The sequence below is a fragment of the Oncorhynchus keta genome, chromosome 14, assembly GCF_023373465.1.
Source record: "Oncorhynchus keta strain PuntledgeMale-10-30-2019 chromosome 14, Oket_V2, whole genome shotgun sequence".
In the NCBI taxonomy this organism is placed as follows: domain Eukaryota; kingdom Metazoa; phylum Chordata; class Actinopteri; order Salmoniformes; family Salmonidae; genus Oncorhynchus; species Oncorhynchus keta.
This window is the reverse complement of record NC_068434.1, coordinates 22,546,985-22,572,515: the sequence shown is the minus strand read 5'-3', so window position 1 is coordinate 22,572,515 and position 25,531 is coordinate 22,546,985. Positions and strand designations below refer to the sequence as shown.

Sequence of the window (25,531 nt, the reverse complement as noted above, 5' to 3'; positions counted from 1 at the left end):
GATTATATAACACATTAGATCTAGTAAAACCATTTATTTTTATTTTTTTTGTACCATCATCTTTGAAATGAAAGAGAAAGGCCATAATGTATTATTCCAGCCCAGGTGCAATTTAGATTTTGGCCACTAGATTGCAGCAGTGTATGTGCAAAGTTTTACACGGATTCAATGAATCATTGTATTTCCGTTCAAAATGTTGTATCAAGACTGCCCAAATGTGCCTAATTTGTTCATTAATAACTTTTAAAACTATGCACTCTCCTCAAACAATAGCATGGTATTATTTCACTGTAAGAGCTACTGTAAATTGGACAGTGCAGTTAGATTAACAAGAATTTAAGCTTTCTGCCAATATCAGATATGTCTATGTCCTGGGAAATGTTCTTGTTACTTTCAACCTCATGCTAATGTCATTAGCCTACATTAGCTTAACCGTCAAGCAGGCGACCCACCAATCCTGAAGAAGTAGGAGTTACCCACATTTCGATTATATGTAAATGCACTGACCAAAAATAATAAAACGCAACAATGTTGGTCCCATGTTCCAAGAGCTGAAACAAAAGATCTCAGAAATGTTCTATACGCACATCAATCTTATTCAACTCTCAAATGTTGTGCACAAATGTGTTTACATCCCTGTTAGTGAGCATTTCTCCTTTGCCAATGTTATCCATCCACCTGACAATGTGGCATATCAAGAAGCTGATTAAACAGCATGACCATTACATAGCTGCACCTTGTGATGGGGATAATTAAAGGCCACTCTTAAATGCACAGTTTTTTTTTTGTGCTGGCTGAGTGTGTTATGATAAATGTATCCCTGTCACTGTGAGATGTTGATAGATGACTGTGATTGGCCCTCCTGTGCTGGGCCGTGTTCAGTGTGGTGCATCACTGTCTCTCAGTCAGGCCCAGGAACTCCCCTCAGGCTGCTCCCCTACTCCTCACACCCCTTACATAACACTGCTATTCTTACCCCTGGAAGTGTGTGTGCGTGTGGGTGTGTGTTTGCGACTGTGCACATGCGCATGTGCGTGTATGCCGCAACACATTGCAACACTCCTCACCGAGCAAGCTCAACACATCCACAGAATCAGCACTCTTTCGCTATCTTCCTTTCTCTGTCTGTCGCTCCCTCCTCCTCACCCCTCTCTCTCGCTCTCCTCCTGAGAGACAGCTGGAGGTGCAGCAGGCTTCCACAGGAGAATACGTGCATGATTTATTTATACTCTATCCTCCATGGGAGTGAACACAATCATTTATTCACTTAAAAGCATTCAGAGATGGGCCGGGGAGAGAGAGAGTGGGGCAGACAGAGAAGAGCAGTAGCTAGTGAAGTCTACAAGGTTGAGGTGCGTGGTGGGTGACATTCCATTCCAGGGGGAAGGATTTGGGAAGGCACTTGATATTCCTCATGTTTAGCATCATTGTTTCCAAAGGATGCCCATTGTAACCATGATGCTGGGAGTCAGGAAGCAGGTGCAGTGGGTGAGTTTAATAAAACAGAACATGGAGTGATATAAAACAGGAGAAGTGTCTCGACATGAACACAAAACCAATACTGCCTGAAGAGTAATGCTAGGGAGTGCTAGATAAAGGGAATGTATTCAGGGCAGTGATGAAGTCCAGGTGTGCCTAATGATGAGTTGCCAGGACCGGTGGTTAGTAAATCGGCGAAGTTGAGCATCAGTGCGGGAGTGGACGTATTAGTGCCCCCTCACGTTTGTTCCAAAGCTCTTCTGCCCATCTGAACCACTTGTCAATTGCAGGAGCTTCGGTCTGGCTCGGTGTCCACTGAGCCAGAGCTGGCTGATATCCCAGAACACACTGGAAGGGAGTCAGCCCGGTAGAGTGACACAATGAATTATGTGTGTACTTCACCCAGGAAAGGAATCAGGCCCACTCCCCCTGCCGGTCCTGGCAGTGACTCCTCAGGAACCTCCCCAGCTCCTGCTTCATCCTCTCCACCTGCCTGTTAGACTGAGGCCGGTACCCAGAAGTTAGGCTGACGGGGACCCCCAGCTTCTCTATGAAGGCTTTCCATAACTGTGACGTGAATCGGGGGCCACGGTAGTAGACGATATCCTCCGGAAGGCCATAGTGCCGGAAGCTGGAACAGTCCCTCAATGACCTGGAGATCAGTAGGGAGACCAGAAAGAGGGATAAACAGCAGGATTTAGAGAATCTGTCCACAACCATAAAGATGGTGCTGAAACCATCAGATGAGGGGAGATCAGTGACAAAATCAATGGACAGATGAGACCAGGGATGCTGAGGCACGGGAAAGGGAAGGAGTTTCCCTGCTGGAGCGTGCCGGGGAGACTTAGTTTGGGCACATATGGAACAGTACTTCACGTAGCAAGTGACGTTCTGCGCCAAGGTGGGCCACCAGTACTGTCCGGAGATAGATTGAATAGTGCGGGTGATACCTGGATGCCCAGCAACGACAGGTGTGTGCGCCTAGGTCAGCAGCCGATCCCTTATCTCCATTATAATGTAGATGTGCTCAGGAGAACAGGTAGCGGGTGCGCGTCACCACGGGGGCTACGACTTGAGCGGGTGGAATTATGGGTGCACTCAGGGCAGGAACCTCTCCCGAATCGTAGAGCCGGGACAGGGCATCAGCTTTGGTGTTCTTTCAACCTGGGCGATATGTCACAGCGAAGTCGAATCTAGTGAAAAAGACTACCATCTTGCTTGGCGCGGGTTCCGAATGTACTCCAGGTACCGATGGTTGGTAAGGATGAGAAATGAGTCCTTGGTGCCCTCCAGCCAGTGTCTCCACTCCTCTAATGCCAACTTCACAACCATGTGCTCCCGATCGCTCCACAGGAGACAGTTTCTTTGAGTAATATGCATACCATTTCTGTGGATTACCTTGTCGTTGGGACAGGACAACCCCCACACCCACTTATGAAGCATCCACCTCCACCACGAAGGTCAGCGTAGGATTTGGGTGTTTGAGAAACAGGGTGGAGGTGAAACGTCCCTTCAGTGGTTGGAAGGCTTTATCGGCTGTCGGACTCAACCTCAATTTACGAGGTCCTCTCACCTTGAGGAGAGAGGTGAGAGGACAGGCGATAGAGCTAAAGTTTTTGATGAAACGGCAGTAGAAGTTGGCAAACCCCAAAAACCATTGTTACACCTTTATGGCGGTTGGGACTGGCCATGATCTGACAGCATCTACATTCTTACTGTTCATCATCCCTCCTTGCAGGTCTATCTGGTAACCCAGAAAGGCGACAGCCTCCTGATGGAATTGGCACTTCTCCGCTTTGACATATAGGTGGTTAGCCAAGAGGCGTTCCAGGACTACTCGGGACGTGAGCGATGTGATCATCCAAGGTAACCGAGTAGACCAGGACGTTGTCGATATACACGATATACCTGGCGTCCGAGCATGTCCCGGGATCACCTCGTTAACGAATTCCTGGAACACTGACTGAGCATTGGCTAATTCATAAGGCATCACTAAGTACTTGTAGTTACCAGACTGTTTTCCATTCATCCCCCTCCCGGATGAGGATAAGATTGTAGGCACTCCGCAGGTCCAATTTGGTAAAGAACCGGGCCCTGCGGAGCTGTTCGATCACTGCTGGCACCAACGGGAGAGGGTAACGGTATTTAGTGGTAATGTAATCAATGCACGATGTAACCCTCCATCCTTCTTTGCCACGAAGAAGAAGCCTGCCGACACAGAGGAGGTGGTCATGCAGATGAAACCTTGTTGGAGTGCCTCATGGATGTACTCCTCCATAGCCTTGGTTTCAACCACCAACAGAGGGTAGATGTGGCTAAGCGGAGGCGCAGAGCCTGCAAGCAGGTCGATGGCATAGTCCCAGGGGTGATGAGGAGGGAGACAGGTGGCACGGATCTTGGAAAAAGCCTCCCGCGGATCTTGTTACACCTCCAGGATGTTGGGCTGAAGGGCAACCACAGGACTCTGGTCCTCTGGCATTCGGGCGCCCAGTCCGTGATTGTCATCCTCGACCATGAGATGGTGGGTTTATGGCGTTGGAGCCATGGGAGGCCGAGGATGATCTACTGTACGGATGCACTGATGATGAGGAAGGGAAGGCTTTCTTGATGTATGGATTCCACAGTGAGGGTGAGTGGTGTTGTGATAGTCCCGGATTCCAGTGGTTGATTATCCAGCGCTTCAACCGGAAACGGAGAGGAGAGGGGGTATGAGGTGATTTTCAGGGAGGAGGCAAGGGTCTGGTCAATAAAATTCCCTACGGCACTGGAAACCACTAGAGCTGTAGAAACAATACATGAGGGACAGCCAGCTAGTGAAATCGATACAAAAAAAATGGTTTGGCGGAAAGTGATAATGGAATGCTCACGCCTAACCCAGGAGACGGGTGACCACGGGGCCGTTCCTCTGCTCTCGTGGACCCCGGGTTGGAACGTACCGGATACCGTTGAAGCTGGTGCCCCTCTTGACCACAATAGGGACAGAGCCCCAGCTGTCTCTGACGGCGTTGCTCAGCCGCGGGAAGGCATTTGGCCCCATCCTCCACGGGTTCAGGCTCTGACAGTCAACGAAGGAGGGAGAGAGGCGATGTGGGTGCTGACACTCTCGAAGAAGGTTCTCCATACGGATGGCCATCACGATGAGTGTGTTCAAGGAGAGGGTGTTGTCTCGGTATACCAACTCTGTCTGGACCTCTTTGCACAGTCCTCTTCTGAATAGGGTGCGGTGCACCAGCTCATTCCATCCACTGGATGCTGCCACTGTCCGGAAAGTGAGGGTGTACTTCGCAGCTGTCTGGCCATCCTTCCGTAGTTGAAGTTGATGCTCACCCCCCTCTCTGCCCTCCGGTGGATGATCAAAGACTCCTCTGAACAAAGCCCTGAACTCCTCATAGGAACCCAGCTCCTCCTCTCCTCTCTCCCAGACAGCCATAGCCCACTCCAACACCCGTCAGGTCAGCAGGGAAATAACAGTGGCAACCTCTCGGTGGTTGGGGCTCCCATCTGATGGGCGAAGTAGAGGGAGCACTGAAGTAGGATGCCATGCCATTGAAATGATTAGGGTTGACCTCTAAACATGACGGGATGGGAAACTCACCGTTTCCCAAGACAGTCTGTGCCTGTTAGTAATGCACTGTTCAATTCAATGTGAATATATACCATTAGCTAAGGTAACATTCTGTTCACTTCCTGTATGTTTGTTCTCTCATAATATTCCTAGTCTTGCTTCCTCACACCCTTACTTCTCCACAATGGCTCTTAGAGCTTTTACAGGATCCTTGCAGGCTTACCTTGCTCTTAAAACACCACTTCCTGCAGTCCTTTATAGTGTGAATATAGGAAAGGTCAAATTCAGTTCATTGAATGAAGCCTTGTTCATTCAGCCAACCCAAGATGTAGCCTTTTCATCCGCCGCACAAACCGCGACCCTGGCTTTCAGAGAACCCTTGCAGGTCTTTAAAACATCCACTTCCTTCAGCCATTCTGGCACTTCAGCTTATAAAACATTTATTTGAATGGTCTGTAATTCCTCCTCTTTCTCCTGTCCTCTCTCCTCTCTTCATCCTCCTGTCTCATCACATCTGTAATAACACTTTTATTCTATTTCTCCCCTCCACTAATTCCCTCGTTATAAGCCCCAGCTACATATTTGTCTGTCATTCTTCTCTTCCTCCCTTTGAAAAACAACTTGAAGTGATGGGGACTTGACTGTAGAGTCAGGGTCATACATGTACAGTGACCCTAAGCACACAGCCAATACAAAGCAGGAGTGGACCAGCCAGAGCCCGGACTTGAACGCAATCAAACATCTCTGAAGAGACCTGAACATGGCTGTGAAGCGACGCTCTCCATCCAACCTGACAGAGCTTGAGAGGTTCTGCAGAGAAGAATGGGGGAAGCTCCCCAAATATACAGTTGATGTCAGAAGTTTAAATACACTTAGGTTGGAGTCATTAAAACTTGTTTTTCAACCACTCCACACATTTATTGTTAACACACTATAGTTTTGGCAAGTTGGTTAGGACATCTGCTTTGTGCATGACACAAGTAATTTTTCCAACAATTGTTTACAGACAGATTATCCCAGTGGGTCAGAAGTTTACATACACTAAGTTCACTATGCCTTTTACAGCTTGGAAAATCACAGAAAATTATGTCATGGCTTTAGAAGCTTCTGATAGTCTAATTGACATAATTTGAGTCAATTGGAGGTGTACATGTGGATGTATTTCAAGGCCTAACTTCAAACTCAGTGCCTCTTTGCTTGACGTCATGGGAAAATCAAAAGAAATCAGCCAAGACCTCAGAATAGATATTGTAGACCTCCACAAGTCTGGTTCATCCTTGGGAGAAACTTCCAAACGCCTGAAGGTACCACGTTCTTCCATACAAACAATAGTACGCAAGTATAAACACCATGGGACCACACAGCCGTCATACCGCTCAGGAAGGAGACGCGTTCTGTCTCCTAGAGATGAATGTACTGTGCTGCGAAAAGTGCAAATCAATCCCAGAACAACAGCAAAAGACCTTGTGAAGATTCTGGAGGAAGCAGGTACAAAGGTATCTATATCCACAGTAAAACAAGTTCTATATCGCCATAACCTGAATGGCCACTCAGCAAGGAAGAAGCCACTGCTCCAAAACCGCCATAAAAAAGCCAGACTACGGTTTGCAACTGCACATGGGGACAAAGATCGTACTTTTTGGTGAAATTTCTTCTGGTCTGATGAAACAAAAATAGAACTGTTTGGCCATAATTTGCAAATAAATTCATTAAAAATCCTACAATGTGATTTTCTGGATTTTCTTTCCTCATTTTGTCTGTCATAGTTGAAGTGTACCTATGATGAGAATTACAGGCCTCTCTCATCTTTTTAAGTGGGATAACTTGCACAATTGGTGGCTGACTAAATACTTTTTTGCTCCACTGTATATGATCTGTCCCTAAGCTGTGTGTCTCTGTCCTAGATATCATCTCCCAGTGGGGGTTTTCACTCAAAACCTTCCACTCACTGGTGGTAAGGTATAGGTGGGAATGACTTGAGGCAGGCGAAGCTGTGGTGAACCCTTGACTTTTAAATGTCATCTGGGCTTTGGCAGGAGCAGACACAGTGGCCCAGGTCCTCTCCTTTGGGCTCTGTCACTGTTACTCAGGGTAGGGGACAGTAGCATGGGGGGTTCAAAACCTTAACCAGTTATTTTAGTATTGCAGTCAACTCCTCTTCTAATAATACAATTGATTCTTATCACGTTTATAAATAACTACAAAATAACTACATATGTTACTTATCTGTAAATCCTGTAAAATAATGTTACTGCCATGTACTGTAAAGCCTTAGTGTTGTCATCAAAACAGAATAATTCAATATTACATTAGATCATACTAACCTAGTCGTGTCCCTGAGCTATCAGACATATCATCTCATAGACAGAGCCTTTTGGGTAATGTTATGGCCTGGCTGCCTCCACCTAGCTTGTAATTGCTTTTACAGTTTAATGTTGCCCAAGCTCCTCTTACACTCAGCTGTTTTCATAATTGATGCTCCGTAATGGAATTCGAGAGAAATGTGTTATATGAGAAACGTGTTGTTCAATGAATTGCCATTATGCAAATGGTTCTCCGACATGAGGTGTTGATTATTTAATTCATCTCAGTTAATTGTTCTCTAACAAAGAGCCTGAACCAGTTCTAAATGACTGGATCATATTTCCTCCTGCTCCACTCTGCTCTTCCCTGGAAGGACAGGACACACAGTTATTGGTTGGAGGGAGGTCTGGTCAACACAGTTATAGATGGAGGGAGAGGTCTGGTCAGCTCCCCTGTTGCTAGGCAGGTTACCCACATCTCTCACAGCACCATTGTCAGTCACTGATGATTTTGCAAAATACAGTTGTATTCTATAATTTATCATATGAGTTTATCATAGCAAACACTAAGTATGATATCAATTTAGTTTAACATTGCCATAGCATTTGATATGAAGGAAATTGAAATTGACCATAGACACTGAAGCTCAGTTTTGGCTTGTTTGGCTTGTTACGGTTAGGATTTCCGGAGGGTCAGCTGATATAGTAGATCTGTGCATCGGGCCAACTTTATCCTTTGATTATTACCATATCCTGGAGGTCATTGGAGATCATTGCAGCACTCTGAGGCAGTACTAATAACACCCAGATACTGTAGATGAGTGTGGTGATCCAGAGCAGTGTGATCAGTGATTCATTTCCAAACTGAGAGAAGCACTGGGAGAAGCAGACCAGCATCAGGCAGAGCTGCCATAATGACATAACACTGGTGCAATGCAGGACAAATTATATTTCTGGACGGGATTCACGAATCAAGACACGATGACCAGGGGTGGAGTCGAGGGTGCTCGGACAGTCAGCTGGAGCTGGCTAGTGGGGTTAGTAAAATGGCATTAGCCTGAGATCCAGTGATGGGGTGTGCGTGGAGGTGGAGGTGGAGGGGCTTGTCTGGTCATAGGACAGAGAGTGAGGGGTGATGGGCTGGAAGCCAGATGGAGTAGGCTCCTAGCTGGCTGTAGTCAGGGGTGTAGTAAGGGTGAAGTAGGCTCCTAGCTGGCTGTTGTCAGGGATGTAGTAAGGGTGGAGTAGGCTCCTAGCTGGCTGTAGTCAGGGATGTAGTAAGGGTGGAGTAGGCTCTTAGCTGGCTGTAGTCAGGGATGTAGTAAATGTGGAGTAGGCTCCTAGCTGGCTGTAGTCAGGGATGTAGTAGGCTCCTAGCTGGCTGTAGTCAGGGATGTAGTAAGGGTGGAGTGCCCTGACACTGCATAATAAACAATGTGCCCTCTGTCACCCCAACTGTGATAGAGATTCAGATTGGCTCACACTTAAAACTGGTCCTCTGAGTAAGAGGGGGAGTAAGTCTTACAGAGAGGCATGTTAGTTAGCTGCAGCTGGTGGTACTGTAGTGAGAATTGCCTGCAGTCATGGCCCATTGATATTTAAACAGCTTCCCATCTGTACCTGCTCCAGGGAGAGGCAGTTATTAAAACATAGAAACAGATAATAGCATCAACAACAGCTAAAGTACTTCAAACCAGATACTCTGCAGCATGGTGCCTGGTGATCACGCCATATTACTGTTTTTTAGCCACTGAAGCAGCATCCATCTCATATCATTTGCTAAAGTCAGTGAATCTATGTAAAGCATACTTCAATATGTAGCCAACCTTGTTAGCCAGCTGAATTAGAGGCAAGGCCTGAATGTTGAGGATCTATGGGGTCATTGGGATGGCATGGTGTGCTATTAAAATGATTCACGTGTGAGTGACCTTTTATTATTTTTGGTGCTAAAATGGACATATCCCATTCAAATGTGAACGTTGTCTTCCTAACGGTTTCAGAGACAGGGATTTACAAGAGAATAACAGTGGAATAGGCTTCTTGTTGATCTGCACCTAATGCAACATTTTAGTATTGAGATGCTCAAACACATTATTTCTCCAACCAGCGCTTAATGCTACCAACCCCCACATTAGGTTTTGTGTATCTAATTACCAATGTATAATTTGATGGGAAAATGAGTTAACCTTTAGTGAAATGCCATCTCATCACAGGCTATGAATGACAAGGAGGGCAAGCGGGGGCCTTGGCATTTCCACGGCTACCCGTTTGACGGACAGCTTGCCGAGATAGCCCACCTACATCTCACCCTCTCTCTAGGGCCTGATGTACTGAGAATAGAGGGTCCTTCACTCTTCACTCAACTGTTCACATTTCTGTTATATTCCCATATGAATTTGAGATGAAGAATACTTTGATAGATTTGGCAGCCTGCCAGGGCTGTGGCGGTCATGAAATTTCATAGGCCGGTGATTGTCAAGCAAATAACTGTTGGTTAATTAACATAAACACATTTAGCATCTCCTGGCTTCCACACATAGACTACAAGCCATTTTAAAAAGTCTAATAATTCCATGTAATATAGCCTACACCTTCACAATAAATCCATTACTTATTTTAGACAGGTATAAAGAAGCGTGATATGAAGAAAATGTAGTCTATTTCAAAAGAAAATAATAGCATACTCTGATATTCTGAGTTGTCCTTATGTTAGATCCTGATGTGACTATGGCAAATGGCTGTGAGCTACACTAGTTCATTTAGCAGACAAGATTTGCTTTTAATTCCGTGGCATTATTTTATATTATTTAATAGTATGAAGAATACAATTGAACCAAGCTGAATAAAATAGAAAGGATATTTTCTCCAAACGATTTGAGGGAGTGAGCACATGCTGCTATTCTGTGTTGAGCAGTTAACAAAGGAATAGGTACTCCTATATACTTAATTTAGAGTTATTTATGTACTTAGTTGTTCTACAAAAGATGGGCTATATGTTTTGATTTTTAGTACATTGTAAGGCTGCATAATGAGTGTGTACAGCGCAGGCTGCACTCACTTCAGTAGTCTCTCATTCACAATTTGACAAGCACTTGATAATGCCTCGAATTTTACGGCGGCATCCCCTTTGTGGACATAATGCACCCTAGATTTGGCAGCCCGGCGGGCTACCAGACCCTAATTTCTGTCAATAAGCCAACACCACCTATTTGCGACTGAGAACTGAGCAGTGGAAGGCATATTTCTGTGATTAAATGACAAAAAAGCACTTAGAGACTCACTATCTCATTACCTATGTAATTGAAATGGCATTCTATTGTTTTCTAAGTAGACATATTGGAGGTTGTTCTCCACTGTTCTCTCAGCTATTGATCTGGAGATAAATGTCAGCACACATGAAATCGATATCCAAATCCAAGGAGTATAAAATCCTGGCCTCCATTTCCACTCCAAGCATAGGAATCCATAATGTGTTGTGATGTTAACAGAAGTAATGTGTGGGAAATCAATACAGTTACATATCGCAATATTACTTAGGTCGATATTATATTGATACTTTGACTCCAAGTGTCGATTTGTAAAATATATATATATATGTAGGATATTTATTTATTTTAAAAACATCCTAGGTAACATTAGCTAGCGCTAGTCGGCTGTACCTGTGCCAAAACGCTGGTACATTTCATCCTATAGCTGGTTCTCCATCTTCTTTTTAAATAGTGAGCCAACAAGTTTTCAGCACTTTTATTTTCATGACTGATCAACACTCATTTTTATTATGGCTCTCTCTTGTCTCTCTGCAGCTGACATATACTGAGTGTACGGTCGTGGCCAAAAGTTTTGAGAATGACACAAATATTAATTTCACAAAGTCTGCTGCCTCAGTTTGTATGATTGCAATTTGCATATACTCCAGAATGTTATGAAGAGTTATCATATGAATTGCAATTAATTGCGAAGTCCCTCTTTGCAATGCAAATGAACTCAATCTCAAGAAAACATTTCCACTGCATTTCAGCCCTGCCACAAAAGGACCAGCTGACATCATGTCAGTGATTCTCTAGTTAACACAGGTGTGAGTGTTGACGAGGACAAGGCTGGAGATCACTCTGTCATGCTGATTGAGTTCGAATAACAGACTGGAAGCTTCAAAAGGAGAGTGGTGCTTGGAATCATTGTTCTTCCTCTGTCAATCATGGTTAACTCCAAGGACACACGTGTCGTCATCATTGCTTTGCACAAAAAGGGCTTCACAGGCAAGGATATTGCTGCCAGTAAGATTGCACCTAAATCAACCATTTATCGGATCATCAAGAACTTAAAGGAGAGCGGTTCAATTGTTGTGAAGGCTTCAGGGGGCCCAAGAGAGACCAGCAAGCGCCAGGACCGTCTCCTAAAGTTGATTCAGCTGCGGGATCGGGGCACCACAAGTACAGAGCTTGCTCAGGAATGGCAGCAGGCAGGTGTGAGTGCATCTGCACGCACAGTGAGGCGAAGAGTTTTGTAGGATGGCCTGGTGTCAAGAAGGGCAGCAAAGAAGCCACTTCTCTCCAGGAAAAGCATCAGGGACAGACTGATATTCTGCAAAAGGTTTAAAAGAAACTTGTCCAGAGAAGACAAGGTGAGCGCTACCATCAGTCCTGTGTCATGCCAACAGTAAAGCATCCTGAGACCATTCATGTGTGGGGTTGCTTCTCAGCCAAGGGAGTGGGCTCATTCACAATTTTGCCTAAGAACACAGCCATGAATTAAGAATGGTACCAACACATTCTCCAAGAGCAACTTCTCCCAACCATCCAGGACCAGTTTGGTGATGAACAATGCCTTTTCCAGCATGATGGACCACCTTACCATAAGGCAAAAGTGATAACTAAGTGACTCGGGGAACAAAACATCGATATTTTGGGTCTATGGGCAGGAAACTCCCCAGACCTTAATCCCATTGAGAACTTGTAGTCAATCCTCAAGAGGAGGGTGGACAAACAAAAACCCACAAATTCTGACAAACTCCAAGCATTGATTATACAAGAATGGGCTGCCATCAGTCAGGATGTGGATCAGAAGTTAATTGACAGCATGGCAGGGCGGATTGCAGAGGTCTTGAAAGAGAAGGGTCAACACTGCAAATATTGACTCTTTGCATCAACTTCATGTAATTGTCAATAAAAGCCTTTGATAGTTATGAAATGCTTGTATTTATACTTTAGTATTCCATAGTAACATCTGATAAAAATATCTAAAGACACTGAAGCAGCAAACTTTGTGAAAATGTATATTTGTGACTTTCTCAACTTTTGGCCACGATTGTATATAACATTAGGAACACTTTCCTAATATTGAGTTGCACCCCCTCTTCCCCATCTCGCTATGATTTTTAGTGCAGCTATGTTTACCCACTGTGACCTTTCCCGTCTCTCCAATCTCCTTTCTCTTTTCTACCCCCTTCCCCCTGGGGTGGCAGGGTAGCCTAGTGGGGTGGCAGGGTAGCCTAGTGGGGCGGCAGGGTAGCCTAGGGAAGGCTAGTGGTTGGAGCGTTGGACTAGTAACTGGAAGGTTGCAAGTTCAAATCCCAGAGCTGACAAGGTACAAATCTGTCGTTCTGCCCCTGAACAGGCAGTTACATTTTTTTTTTTAAATACACACACACCGCCATCCTTCTCTCTGTCTCTCTCTGCCTTTCTCGGTCTCTCTCCCCCTCCCTCTCTCTCTCTCTCTTTGTCTCGGTACCCACCACTGTGGCCTTTCCCTATCTCCCCTGTCTGTCTGTAGTGTGGCAGGCTGCAGGATTCACAGTGACAGCTTACCAGTGTTCAGGAGGAACAGCCCGAACACTGGGACCATCGTTATGAAACAAAACCACAGACAGACAGACACAGAGATGCTAGATGAGATAGGGTCTCTTTGGATGATGGCATGTGTGTGTGTGTGTGTTAGTAATGTACAGGTCAGTTGTTTGTTCACCCGCACCAGCACACAACTGCTAATAACCCATCCGTAACCATCCGACTATATGTGATAAAGTGCACCCAACCCTAACCTGCAAATATAGAAAAAAAGGCTGTACACTCAGAGATGGCAGAATGATTTTGAAGGTAGGCTTATGTTTCTGCCTATAATTTCCAACATTTTGTTAGGCTATTTGTTGGTCCACTTGTCAAATCAAATCTTATTTGTCACATACACATGGTTAGCAGATGTTAATGGGAGTGTAGCGATATGCTTGTTCTTCTAAATCTGACCATGCGGTAATATCTAACAAATAATTTAATTTATACACACAAGTGTAAAGGAATGAATAAGAATTTTTACATAAAATATATGAATGAGTGATGGCCGAACAGCATAGGCAAGATGCAGTAGATGGTATAGAGTACAGTATATACATATGAGATGAGTAATGTAGGGTGTGTAAACATTATATTAAGTAGCATTGTTTAAAGTGGCTAGTGATACATTTTTACACCAATTTCCATCAATTTCCATGATTAAAGTGGCTGGAGTTGTGTCAGTATGTTGTCAGCAGCCACTCAATGTTATTGGTGGCTGTTTAACAGTCTGATGGCCTTGAGATAGAAGCTGTTTTGCAGTCTCTCGGTCCCTGGTTTGATGCACCTGTACTGACCTCGCCTTCTGGATGATAGCGGGGTGAACAGGCAGTGGCTCGGGGGGTTGTTGTCCTTGATGATCCTTTTGGCCTTCCTGTGACACCGGGTGGTGTAGGTGTCCTGGAGGGCAGGTAGTTTATATACATGCATTCTTCTTCATTACTTGTTGCACTAGAATTAAAATAAGGCCTGAGGAGGTGTGGTATATGGCCAATTTACCATGGCTAAGGGCTGTTCTTATGCACAATGCAACGCGGAGTGCCTCACAATCATCTTACACACTGTAACACATCCGCTATCATCCTGCTATCACTGCTATCATCCTCTTTTATCACTTCACCAAATCTTTCCTAAACATCAGGTTACTGTTCTGACCCTCCTATTTTCTTTCTGCCCTCCATTTCACAGCTTTTCTCTTATTGAATTAAACTACGACGTGGCTTTTTGCCTCAATGGATCGACGTTAACATATTCTGCTCAAGTTCCCAAAAGAATTTGGCAATTGGCGTGTATTTGGTGAGTGTACAGTTAGGCCCTAAAACATGGGCCAGATAAAACATAATGAAAGAAAAACCTCAATGTAGCCTATAGATATGAATTGCACAAGAATTATACATGTATGTATTTTTTTACGTATTTAAATGTTTTATCCCGTCCGCCATTCATCCACAAAATATTTCATGACCCTAAACCTACACGCCCTGCAGATATAACCGCTGGGATTGCGGGTTATGAGTCAACCTGCCCATCACTAGCGTGCGTTGATAAAAAGAACATTACAGTATACACAGTAAACTATGTATTATTTCACCCTAGTCAAAGGAAAGGAATTCCTCTACTTGGTTACCACCCAAATGAACCCCATACCTTCTCCTCTCCACCCTTCCACTCCTTCCTCTCTCACTGACGGGTGGTTGATAGAGAGGGTTTGTGGAGGGCAAGCGGCGTTTTGACTCCTGGCAGGAGTTGAGAGACTGCTGACGTGTGTGTTGGGCAGGATGTGTGTAAGAGGCAGGACTGAATCCTGTTTTTCAGACCGCAGCAATTGGCTCAGAGCCAGGATGATAGTTTTAATGCTCACACACACACACCCACTCACATACTCAGAATGGGCTAACGCTGACCTCAACCCAGCATCACACACACACACACACACACACACACACACACACACACACACACACACACACACACACACACACACACACACACACACACACACACACACACACACACACACACACACACACACACACACACACACACACACACACACACACACACACACACACACACACACACACACGTCTGCATTGTACAACATACACTGAGTATACCAAACATTAGGAAAACCTTCCTAATATTGAGTTGCACCCTTTTTACCCTCAGAACAGTCTCAATTCGTCGGGGCATGGACTCAAGTTGTCGAAAATGTCCCACAGGGATGCTGGCCCATGTTGACTCCAATGCTTCACACAGTTGTGTCAAGTTGGCTGGATGTCCTTTGGATGGTGGACAGTTCTTGAAATACACGGGAAACTGTTGAGCGTGGAAAACCCAGCAGCATTGCAGTTCTTGACACACTCAAGCCAGTGCACCTGGCACCTACTACCATACCTCGTTCAAAGGCACTTAAATATTTTGTCTTGCCCATTCACCCTCTGAATGGAACACACACACACAATCCACGTCTCAATTGTCTCAAGGCTTAAAAATTATTCTTTAACCTGTCTCCTCCCCTTTCATCTACACTGATTTAAGTGACATCAATAAGGGATCGTAGCTTTCACCTGGATTCACCTGGTCAGTCTGTCATGGAAAAAGCAGGTGTTCCTAGTGTTTTGTACACTCAGTGTATGTTACATGTTCATTGATGAACACACTGTCTTGTTTCACTATTATTGTGTCCTGTTTTGACTTCAGATAATTGTAATACCTAAACTCCAGAATATGTAAGAACATTTTCATCAGCGTTTGAGATTAGTGGTGGTATTGTAATGAGTATTGATACAGAGTTGGATAACTGTCAGGAGAGCTCTACATTTCAGAGGGTAAATGTTCATCTCTGCCCCATGGCAGAATGAGTAGAGTTGCATGAAATGTATTATAAAACAGCAAAATCTTCTCTCTGCCCCATGGCAAAATGTATTGAATTTTTCCAAACTTGCTCTAAAACTGCAACAATAAAACGCCAACAAAATGTTAGAGACGACTCTGATTGCATGTGTCGGTATGGATGTGGATACGCAGACCCACTCATCACTGCGGCACTTCATGATGAGTTCTTTGAGTTTTTTGTGGCCCCCACTCCCATCAAAGTTGCCCATCCCCAACCTAGACACATACAGACACAGAAACATGCGCCAGCATTAGTTCTGCAGTCGGAAAGGTCATGGTTCAATGATGTGTTGGCACAGTGAGAGAAAGAGAGAGAGTAGGGAAGAGGAAGGCGAGGAAGAGAGAGATAAGGGAAGAGGAGGGAGAGAAAGTGGGGGAGGGACAGAGAGAGTGGGAAACCATAGTGAGAGAGAGAAAATAAATTATAGAAAAGAACCAAGCCTCAGACTGGATAGAGATGGAGAAGGAAGGAGCTAGAGAAAGATAGTGGTGTTGATTGAGGGACAGAGAAAGAGGGAGAGTTTTTGTTTTAGCGTTAATGGTAATATGTACATTTGGGAAATGACAGATGTCACCACCACACTAGCCTATCTCTGAGAAGAAATCCGTGTGTGTGTTTATGTGTGTGCATGCGGTATGCATGTGTGTTTGGTTTTTACCTCACTGCAGTGCCACAAGTTGACAAGCTGCACACTCACACACACACTCACACACATGCACACGCACACTTGCACACACATTTTCCTACACACTCACAAACACAGATGTCTGCAGTCTGCATTGTACAGACATATGTGACTGCAGGTCAGCAAAACCAAGCCTTAGAGGACTGGGAAGCTTCTCTCCTCCCTCCCTCCCTCCTCTCCTCCCCTCCTCTCCTCTCATCTCCTCCTCTCCTCCTCTTCCCACTGAATGAAGGCTGAGCTGTGTGCACTAAGAGGATCAATAGGTTTAGCTCACTGTACACAGAAGGAGCAGTCTCACACCTAACAGGGTCAGGACATCCCTCAGACTGACTAGGAAGGAAGGAAGGAAGGAATTAGGGAGGGAGGGAGGGAGGGAGAGCAGGGAGAGCAGGGATGAGAGGGAGAGCAGGGATGAGAGCGCGGCGCTTCACAAATTATTTTACCCCTTATTCCTAATGGGAGCTAATGGGGACAGGCAGAATCTAGAGAGGAAGAGATAGACATAGAGATAGGAGAGAGGAAGAGAGAGATAGGAGAGAGGAGGATGGAGAGAGGAAGAGAGAGATAGAAGAGAGAGATAGGTGAGAGGAAGAGAGAGATAGAAATAGGAGAGAGGAAGATCGACATAGAGATATAGGGAGAGACAGAGAGAGAGTAACATGCTCTGTCAGGCCAGTGTTGACTGCTCCTGCTCCAACCGTCTTCCCTGGCTTTCAGGAAAAGGAATGGTTTCCGGATAGATGAATTCCTGAGCCCGTTCACCATGAGGATGTGGGACAGCGATTTCCAGGTCCTCGCTGGAAGAATCCCTCGGAGAAAAGAGCAGCCGCCTGAGAAACTAGTAGCTGATCCTGTGTGGACTCCTGGGTCACAGCTCTGAGGACTCTCATTTACACCTCTGAAGGCTTGCATGCACCAAACTGCATTTGTTTATCCAAGCTTGGGTGGCCTTGCAGTATGTAGCCTTTTCATATCCCATCTACTGACTACATGATGACTTGTTCACGTGGTGGCACATCATTGGAATGAGTATTATTAATATGGTGTAGAGCACTGTAAGGGGCATGCAGACATGATGTTGTTTTGGAAGTGGTTGCAGCACGTGGAGGGCAGTGTGTGTAGATCGTGTTAAAGGTTAGAGGAAAGATTCAGTACACAGTTCCAAGAAGCCTGGACTCTGCCACAGGGTGCAGGAAAGGACTATGATGCACTTCAGCAACTTCCCTTTCAGGAGACACTCATGGATATGGTGAGTGTGTGTGTATGTGTGTTTATGTTTGTGTGCTTGTGTGTGTTCATGATGGCAGCAACAGTAGTGGATGTGAGTTCAGCAGCTCTCTTCCATCTAAACTTAAGCCAGCCCCCCGTCAACATTTGTTTTCGTGCATGTTCTCCTGTGTCCTGTGTTTTTCCTGTGTACTGTATTTATGTTCCAGGGCAGTTAGTACTCCCGACAGGCAGCCCAGTTCAGCCCAAACCCTTCTCTGGGAGATGTATTGTTCATTGGGCCACATATTTCCTGCCATTTTCTCCCACAATAAATGCTTGAGTTGATCCATAAATAAGTCTAAATCAGAAATAAACTGCAGCAGCAGCCAGCCGTAAAGCTTTCAGAGCTTTTATTGATCCCAGAACAGAAGACAGGACAGTGGAGGCTCATAGAGCCTGCTAGCCGTGGCTCCATGCTTTAGATTCCTCCTCTGCACTTTTCATCAGCCATTTAAATAGACACTCCTTTTGGGGATGTGGCTTTCTCAAAGCCATGAAATGATGTACTGCTGTGCACTGTTTCCTTGCTGCTTCCCATCTTCAAATGGTCTGTTATTAGTGCTGGTCATATAACGGTGACTCAATATTTGGACCATAATAGTCTCTGTCAGGTTATTGACCCATACCTCAACCCATACCTCCTGCTTCCTGCTTCCTTCCTGACCAGCATTAACATGCAGCAGGTACAGTACAGTTTAAGACAGACAGACAGACAGACTTTTGCTTATGGTTGCTTGCGGTACTTGAAATGAGCAATGACAGAAGTGTCTGGAGCGTGAGCTCAAATGTCACGCTGTCTATAGAACATACTGTGCAGATTCATCTAAATGATTTTGGTGCTCTACATGTGTTCAGCCAAACATTGTCTCAGGTCAGGAACTCCATATAAGACAATATAATAACTATGTAACACATTTTCTGTTTCAGAGGTTTTAGCATTGGCTATTGAGTTTCTCTTGGTCAGGTCACATGGTCGGGAGCTCTTGTCCCAACCCATTGTTTACTCTAATCAGTATTAGATTAAAGGCGTTGGAGGGATGCCAGACCAGAGGCTGTGGCTGTATAGGGGAACAGCAGACAGACAGACAGACAGACAGACAGACAGACAGACAGACAGACAGACAGACAGACAGACCAGACCAGACCAGACCAGACCAGACCAATCCAATGACCAGACCAGACCAGACCAGAAACAGAAAAGACACAACAGACAGACAGACAGACAGACAGACAGACAGACAGACAGACAGACAGACAGACAGAGGAATGTTCCTCCTAATCAATCAGCTCGTAAACAGAAAACATTGTTTCTCTCACCTACCCTCCTCAATCGCTCTCTCTTTGTTTCTCTCCCCTCTCTCTCTAACACACACACACACACGCTTAGAATTGCTGCTGGTTATTTAAGTGATGATGCTCTCGAAGCCAGTGTTTGGAGTATATATTGGCACGGGTGTTGTTATGCCCTCCACACACCGGCTTCGAGGGCATTATCATTTTATTAAACAGGTTAACAACATATTCAAGTAATGATTGATACATTTTCATTAAAAACGTTCTTTTGATTAATTTATTCATACTATTTCATCCTTCCACGAAATATAGTCCCGACACAAATCTAGGGTTGCTACCAAAGCTGGGGGTTGTTCTTTCTATTGGTTTGGTTGCCAGAGACGCAACCTAGTCATTAAGTCTTTTTGTTCTGTATCTATAGACGCGACCCAGTCGTTTGTTCTAGATGTCCCATTGCCAATACTGGCTGGCAATGTTCTTATCGCTTGCTTGCTCGCTAGCCAACTATGGCCAACTTGCAGTCACGTCAAACGTCAAAAATTCTAACAACAGTAGCTGCATTTGCATTTGTTTAAGCTATTTTCTAGAGACATTTATTTGGATACATCCATTACAATACGCTAATGAGGTGCGATTTCGCCTGGCTCAGAAAATGTGCTCTCTCATCAGGACACTGTTCAGAGGAGCTAGCCAACAACACAGCTAACACAATCACTTCAAACACTGAAGCTGTAAAGACGGCAAAGTCAATGTTTTGTTTGTTTCGTTTGACCTTTTTTCAATTGAAATTTCTTTGTATATATCCATAAAAATTATGTCAACTGAATAACGCTGCCTGCCTGTCTGTCTGTCTGTCTCGTCCCGACTACCGACCCCGACACATTCATTACTATGGGACAGCTGGAGATCTAATTTTAATATTGAAACAATGCTGCGCATATCTGAGAGACAGACTGCAAGGTTTATACAAATATCTGCTGTTGAAAACGAAATGTTAGTCTAAAATAAATGTGAGATAATGTCTGGTGGAGATCAAGTTTATAAATTGTTTGGCTGGGCTGATGAGACGGTGGATTGTGCTGTCAGATGGAACAGAGTACGTAGGCATTTTAACATCATAGATTTAGTGGAATAGACACCGGCTGGAATGTGCTTTTAACCAATCAGCATTCAGGATTAGACCCACCTGTTGTTTACCCTTTGTTATTGCTAGGTAATGTCACATTTATTCAAACTTGACATGGATTACATCTGTCATACTGAAACGTGACATCACAGTGCTACTAAGATGGTGCGGAGGGGTTGGCTGCAGTTTTATGGGTTCTTAACCAACAGTGCTATTTTGTTTGCTTTTTTGCAATTTTTTTACTTATTTTGTACATAATGTTGCTGCTACCATCTCTTATGACCGAAAAGAGCTTCTGGAAATCAGAACAGTGATTACTCACTTTGAACTGGACGAAGAATTTCTCTTTAATGTGTCGGAGAAAAAGATGGAAGAGGTATTGTGGAAAGAGATCGGGTGCCTTGTGAGGATCCGACAACGAGTGGCTAATCTGCCTTTGCCATCCGTACTATTGGCCTATGTACAATCGCTGGATAATCAATTGGAAAAACTAAAAGCACGTATATCCTGCCAACGGGACATTAAAAACTGTAATATCTTATGTTTCCCTGAGTCATGGCTGAACGACAACATGATTAACATACAGCTGCCGTTTTATACACTGTTTTGGCAGGATAGAACAGCGGCCTCTGGTAAGACAAAGGGTGGCGGTCCATGTTAATTTGTACACAACAGCTGGTGCACGATATCTAAGGAAGTCTCAAGGTTTTTCTCGCCTGAGGTAGAGTATCTCATGATAAGCTGTAGACCACATGATCTAACTAGAGAGTTTTCATTTGTATTTTTCGTAGCTGTCTACATACCACCACAGCTCTATGCTGGCACTAAAACCTCACTCAATGAGCTGTATAACGTGATAAGCAAACAGGAAAACGCTCATCCAGAGGTGGCGCTCATCCAGAGGTGGCGCCCCCATTCTCATCGACGGGGCTGTCGTGGAGCAGGTTGAGAGCTTCAATTTCCTTGGTGTCCACATCACCAACAAACTAACATGGTCCAAGCACACCAAGATAGTCGTGAAGAGGGCACGACAAAACCTATTCCCCCTCAGGAGTCTGAAAAGATTTGGCATGGGTCCTCAGGTCCTCAAAAGGTTTTACAGCTGCACCATCGAGAGCATCCTGACTGGTTGCATCACTGCCTGGTATGGCAACTGCTTATCCTCCGCCTGCAAGGCACTACAGAGGGTAGTACGTACGGCCCAGTACATCACTGGGGCCAAGCTTCCTGCCATCCAGGACCTCTATACCAGGCAGTGCCAGAGGAAGGCCCTAAAAATTGTCAAAGACTCCAGCCACCCTAGTCATAGACTGTTCTCTCTGCTACCGCACAGCAAGAGGTACCGGTCTAGGTCCAAGAGACTTCTACCCCCAAGCCATAAAACTACTGAACATCTAATCAAATGGCTACCCAGACTATTTGCGTTGCCCCCCTCCCATCTTTTATGCTGCTGCTACTCTCTGTTTATTATCTATACATAGCCACTTTAATAACTCTGCCTACATGTACATATTACCTCAAATACCGACTAACTCTGTATCGGTATCCCTTGTATAGAGCCTCGCTAGTGTTATTTTACTGCTGCTCTTACATTTTTTGTTACTTTTATTTCTTGTTTTTTTAGGTATTTTTCTTAAAACTGCATGGTTGGTTAAGGGCTTGTAAGTAAACATTTCACTGTAAGGTGTACACGTGTTGTATTCGTTGCATGTGACAAATACAATTTGATTTGATTTTGATTTACTGAGACAGTCTTGCAGCTCATCTGGTATTTACCATGAAATGCTCTATTTTGTGCGGGTAACTTTGTAGGAGTTTTACATTGTGTTTATTGCTGTGTTGCGGATGCTTAAAGGCCCAGTGCGCTATGTAGGGAATAGGTAACCATTTGGGACATAGACTATGTAGGGGAGTTATGTAAGGATGCTTAAGCCTTTAACTGAGGAAATAAGTGATGCTCAGTAGTTATTATAGATTGAATGGCTTAGCTTCAGCAGGCTGCTATTAATGTATGGTAATAATGTATTATATTAATGGTTATAATTAGTTAGATAATCTGGATGGTAATCATTCCTTAGAATTCCAGGATAAAAGTATATGTTAAGTGTAGTATAAATATGTATAGTACAGACTTCCAGTTTAGTATACTTATGTTTTTGTTTTTCAATCATGTGTTTTCCCTTTTATGGGTAGTCTCAGTGGTTTGGTGGGATACAGCAGTCAGATGAAGTGACAATGTTCATAAAACAACATGTCCACGTTGTCAAGGTTGTCTGAACACAGGCTTTCTCTTGTTTCCGTTAAAGATGAGCTGTCTGAACCCATTTTGGCAGCGTGTCTGTTTGCTGCAGAGGGACCGAGCCCTGTTTCAGTCCCCTTAAACAGGAATGCGCCTTCCATCCCCTACAGTGTGTGTGTGTGTGTGTGTGTGTGTGTGTGTGTGTGTGTGTGTGTGTGTGTGTGTGTGTGTGTGTGTGTGTGTGTGTGTGTGTGTGTGTGTGTGTGTGTGTGTGTGTGTGTGTGCGTGTGCATGTGCGTGTGTGTGTGTGCGCGTGTGTGTGTGCGTGCGTGTACAGAGGAGCTTTTAGATGGATGTACATTATTTATCACTATAGTCTTAATAATGGACAAGCCTTTACTCTGTCCAACTGCCAGATGGTGTGATTCATCACTCTGGAGAACGCATTTCCACTGCTCCAGAGTCCAATGGTGGTGAGCTTTACACCACTCCAGCCGGTGCTTGGCATTGCGCATGGTGATCTTAGGCTTGTGTGTGGCTGCTCGGCCATGGAAACCCATTTCATGAAGCTTCCTACTAAGTTCTTGTGCTGACGTTGCTTCCAGAGGCAGTTTGGAACTCGGTATTGACTGTTGCAACCGAGGACAGACGATGTTTACACGCTACGGGCTTCAGCACTCGGCTGTCCTGTTCTGTGAGCTTGTGTGGCCAATCACTTCGCGTTTCCTAGACATTTCCACTTCACAATAACAGCACTTACAGTTGACCGGGGAAGCTCTAGCTGAGCAGAAATTTGACGAACTGACTTGTTGGAAAGGTGGCATCCTATGAAGGTGCCACATTGAAAGTCACTAAGCTGTTCAGTAAGGCCATTCTACTGCCAATGTTTGTCTATGGAGATTGCATGGCTTTGTGCTCAATTTTATACACCTGTCAGCAACAGGTGTGGCTGAAATAACTGAATCCACTACTTTGAAGGGGTGTCCACATACTTTTATATATAGTTTATCATTTCAAATATCTTATTCAGAGTACATGTTGAGCTCTGAACTCAAGCCTTTGTTATTGTTTGCAGAGTATGTTGGGCTGGGAAATTGTGCTGAGCGTTACAATAGAGTATGTATCTATTTGGTAGCCCCATGTCCTCATTGATATAGTAGGACATTAGGAACCCTAGCAGATGCCGGACTAAATTTACCACTTACCTCCATGACAACAAAGCCTCACCTGGGGAGAGAGAGGCTGAGTGGCTGTTACAAAAACCCATTTTGACTTGGATTTAGCACTCAGCAAGCATGCATGCACACACAAACACACACATACGTAGGAGCGCAGGAGAGTGAACCATGTCCTCTGATTCTTCCTCTACTCCTCAGACCTGTAGACAGGAAGTGATGTCTTTGTCAACAAAGGAAGCTGGGTTTAGAGCGATAGTTTGGCAGTTAGATAGTCGAGACTTTACAGCTCTTATTGAAGGGATTAATGAGTGTCTTAGTTTAGTGTTAGGTTGGCAGACTCACTTTTAGTTGGTCACAAACACATTGGTCACCACAGTGATTTGCAGCGTTGGATCTCCGAGTGCTAGTGACTGTTCTTGTCTGCCTCTTGACGGTTTTCAATATTATTACATGAATACTTACAGAAACAGCAGTCGTTTCAGGAACAGAGTTCAAGTGGGAGGAATAACATACTGTAGCTGGCACTGACAATTTGACTTAATCTATAGGCCTATACATTTTGTGTTGCCTGACGCTATGAATCCGCTATTTGTCTGTAATTTTGTCAGTCTTTACCTTATCTTTCCAGTGGATTTCATATTTTCACTTGGCTGCATTATAAAAATATTTAACCCCCTAACTCAAAATAACGTTTTCATCCTACATCAATATTTTTCATTTAATGTTATATTACCATGTTTGTGTGGTTGGTACTGAGCACTTTAATAATGACAGTCAAATAAACGTCTTATGTCAATTTCTATTTTCAGAAATAAGGCTAAACGTAACAACAACTCCAGAGCGTCTAAAGTAATCATATACAGTGAACCCAATGCACTGTGGTGTGCTGAGGGAGGAGAGGAGAAGAATTGTGAGGTCTATATTTAGATAGTATGGTAGCAGTTGAGAAGGAGCTCTTTGCTCAAGAGCTGTTGGTGCTGTGATGCCTCAATAATCAAGTCACGTGGTGAAACTGGGAAAATTAGATGCTCTCTTTCTCTCCTAGACCTCTCTTTCTCTCCTATAGACCTCTCTTTCTCTCCTAGACCTCTCTTTCTCTCCTATACCTCTCTTTCTCTCCTAGACCTCTCTTTCTCTCCTAGACCTCTCTTTCTCTCCTAGACCTCTCTTTCTCTCCTAGACCTCTCTTTCTCTCCTAGACCTCTCTTTCTCTCCTAGACCTCTCTTTCTCTCCTATAGACCTCTCTTTCTCTCCTAGACCTCTCTTTCTCTCCTAGGCCTCTCTTTCTCTCCTAGACCTCTCTTTCTCTCCTAGACCTCTCTTTCTCTCCTAGACCTCTCTTTCTCTCCTATAGACCTCTCTTTCTCTCCTAGACCTCTCTTTCTCTCCTAGACCTCTCTTTCTCTCCTATAGACCTCTCTTTCTCTCCTAGACCTCTCTTTCTCTCCTAGACCTCTCTTTCTCTCCTAGACCTCTCTTTCTCTCCTAGACCTCTCTTTCTCTCCTATAGACCTCTCTTTCTCTCCTAGACCTCTCTTTCTCTCCTAGACCTCTCTTTCTCTCCTATAGACCTCTCTTTCTCTCCTAGACCTCTCTTTCTCTCCTAGACCTATATTTCTCTCCTAGACCTCTCTTTCTCTCCTAGACCTCTCTTTCTCTCCTATAGACC

At 44.5% G+C, this 25,531-nt stretch overlaps 1 protein-coding gene across 8 annotated transcripts in view; it reads left to right on the top strand.

Moving 5' to 3' along the window:
• LOC118392983 (cAMP-specific 3',5'-cyclic phosphodiesterase 4D-like) overlaps nt 1-25,531 on the top strand; it is a 195,967-nt gene that overhangs the window by 81,264 nt on the left and 89,172 nt on the right. Inside the window, exon 1 of one of the 8 annotated variants that reach the window (XM_035785087.2) lies at nt 17,228-18,005. The exons of the other annotated variants lie outside the window; for them this stretch is intronic. Within the exon in view, the coding sequence (XP_035640980.1) occupies nt 17,959-18,005 (47 nt within the window). The 5' untranslated portion in view covers nt 17,228-17,958. Of the gene's footprint in view, nt 1-17,227; nt 18,006-25,531 lie in introns of those variants that run through there. 8 annotated transcript variants of the gene reach the window in all.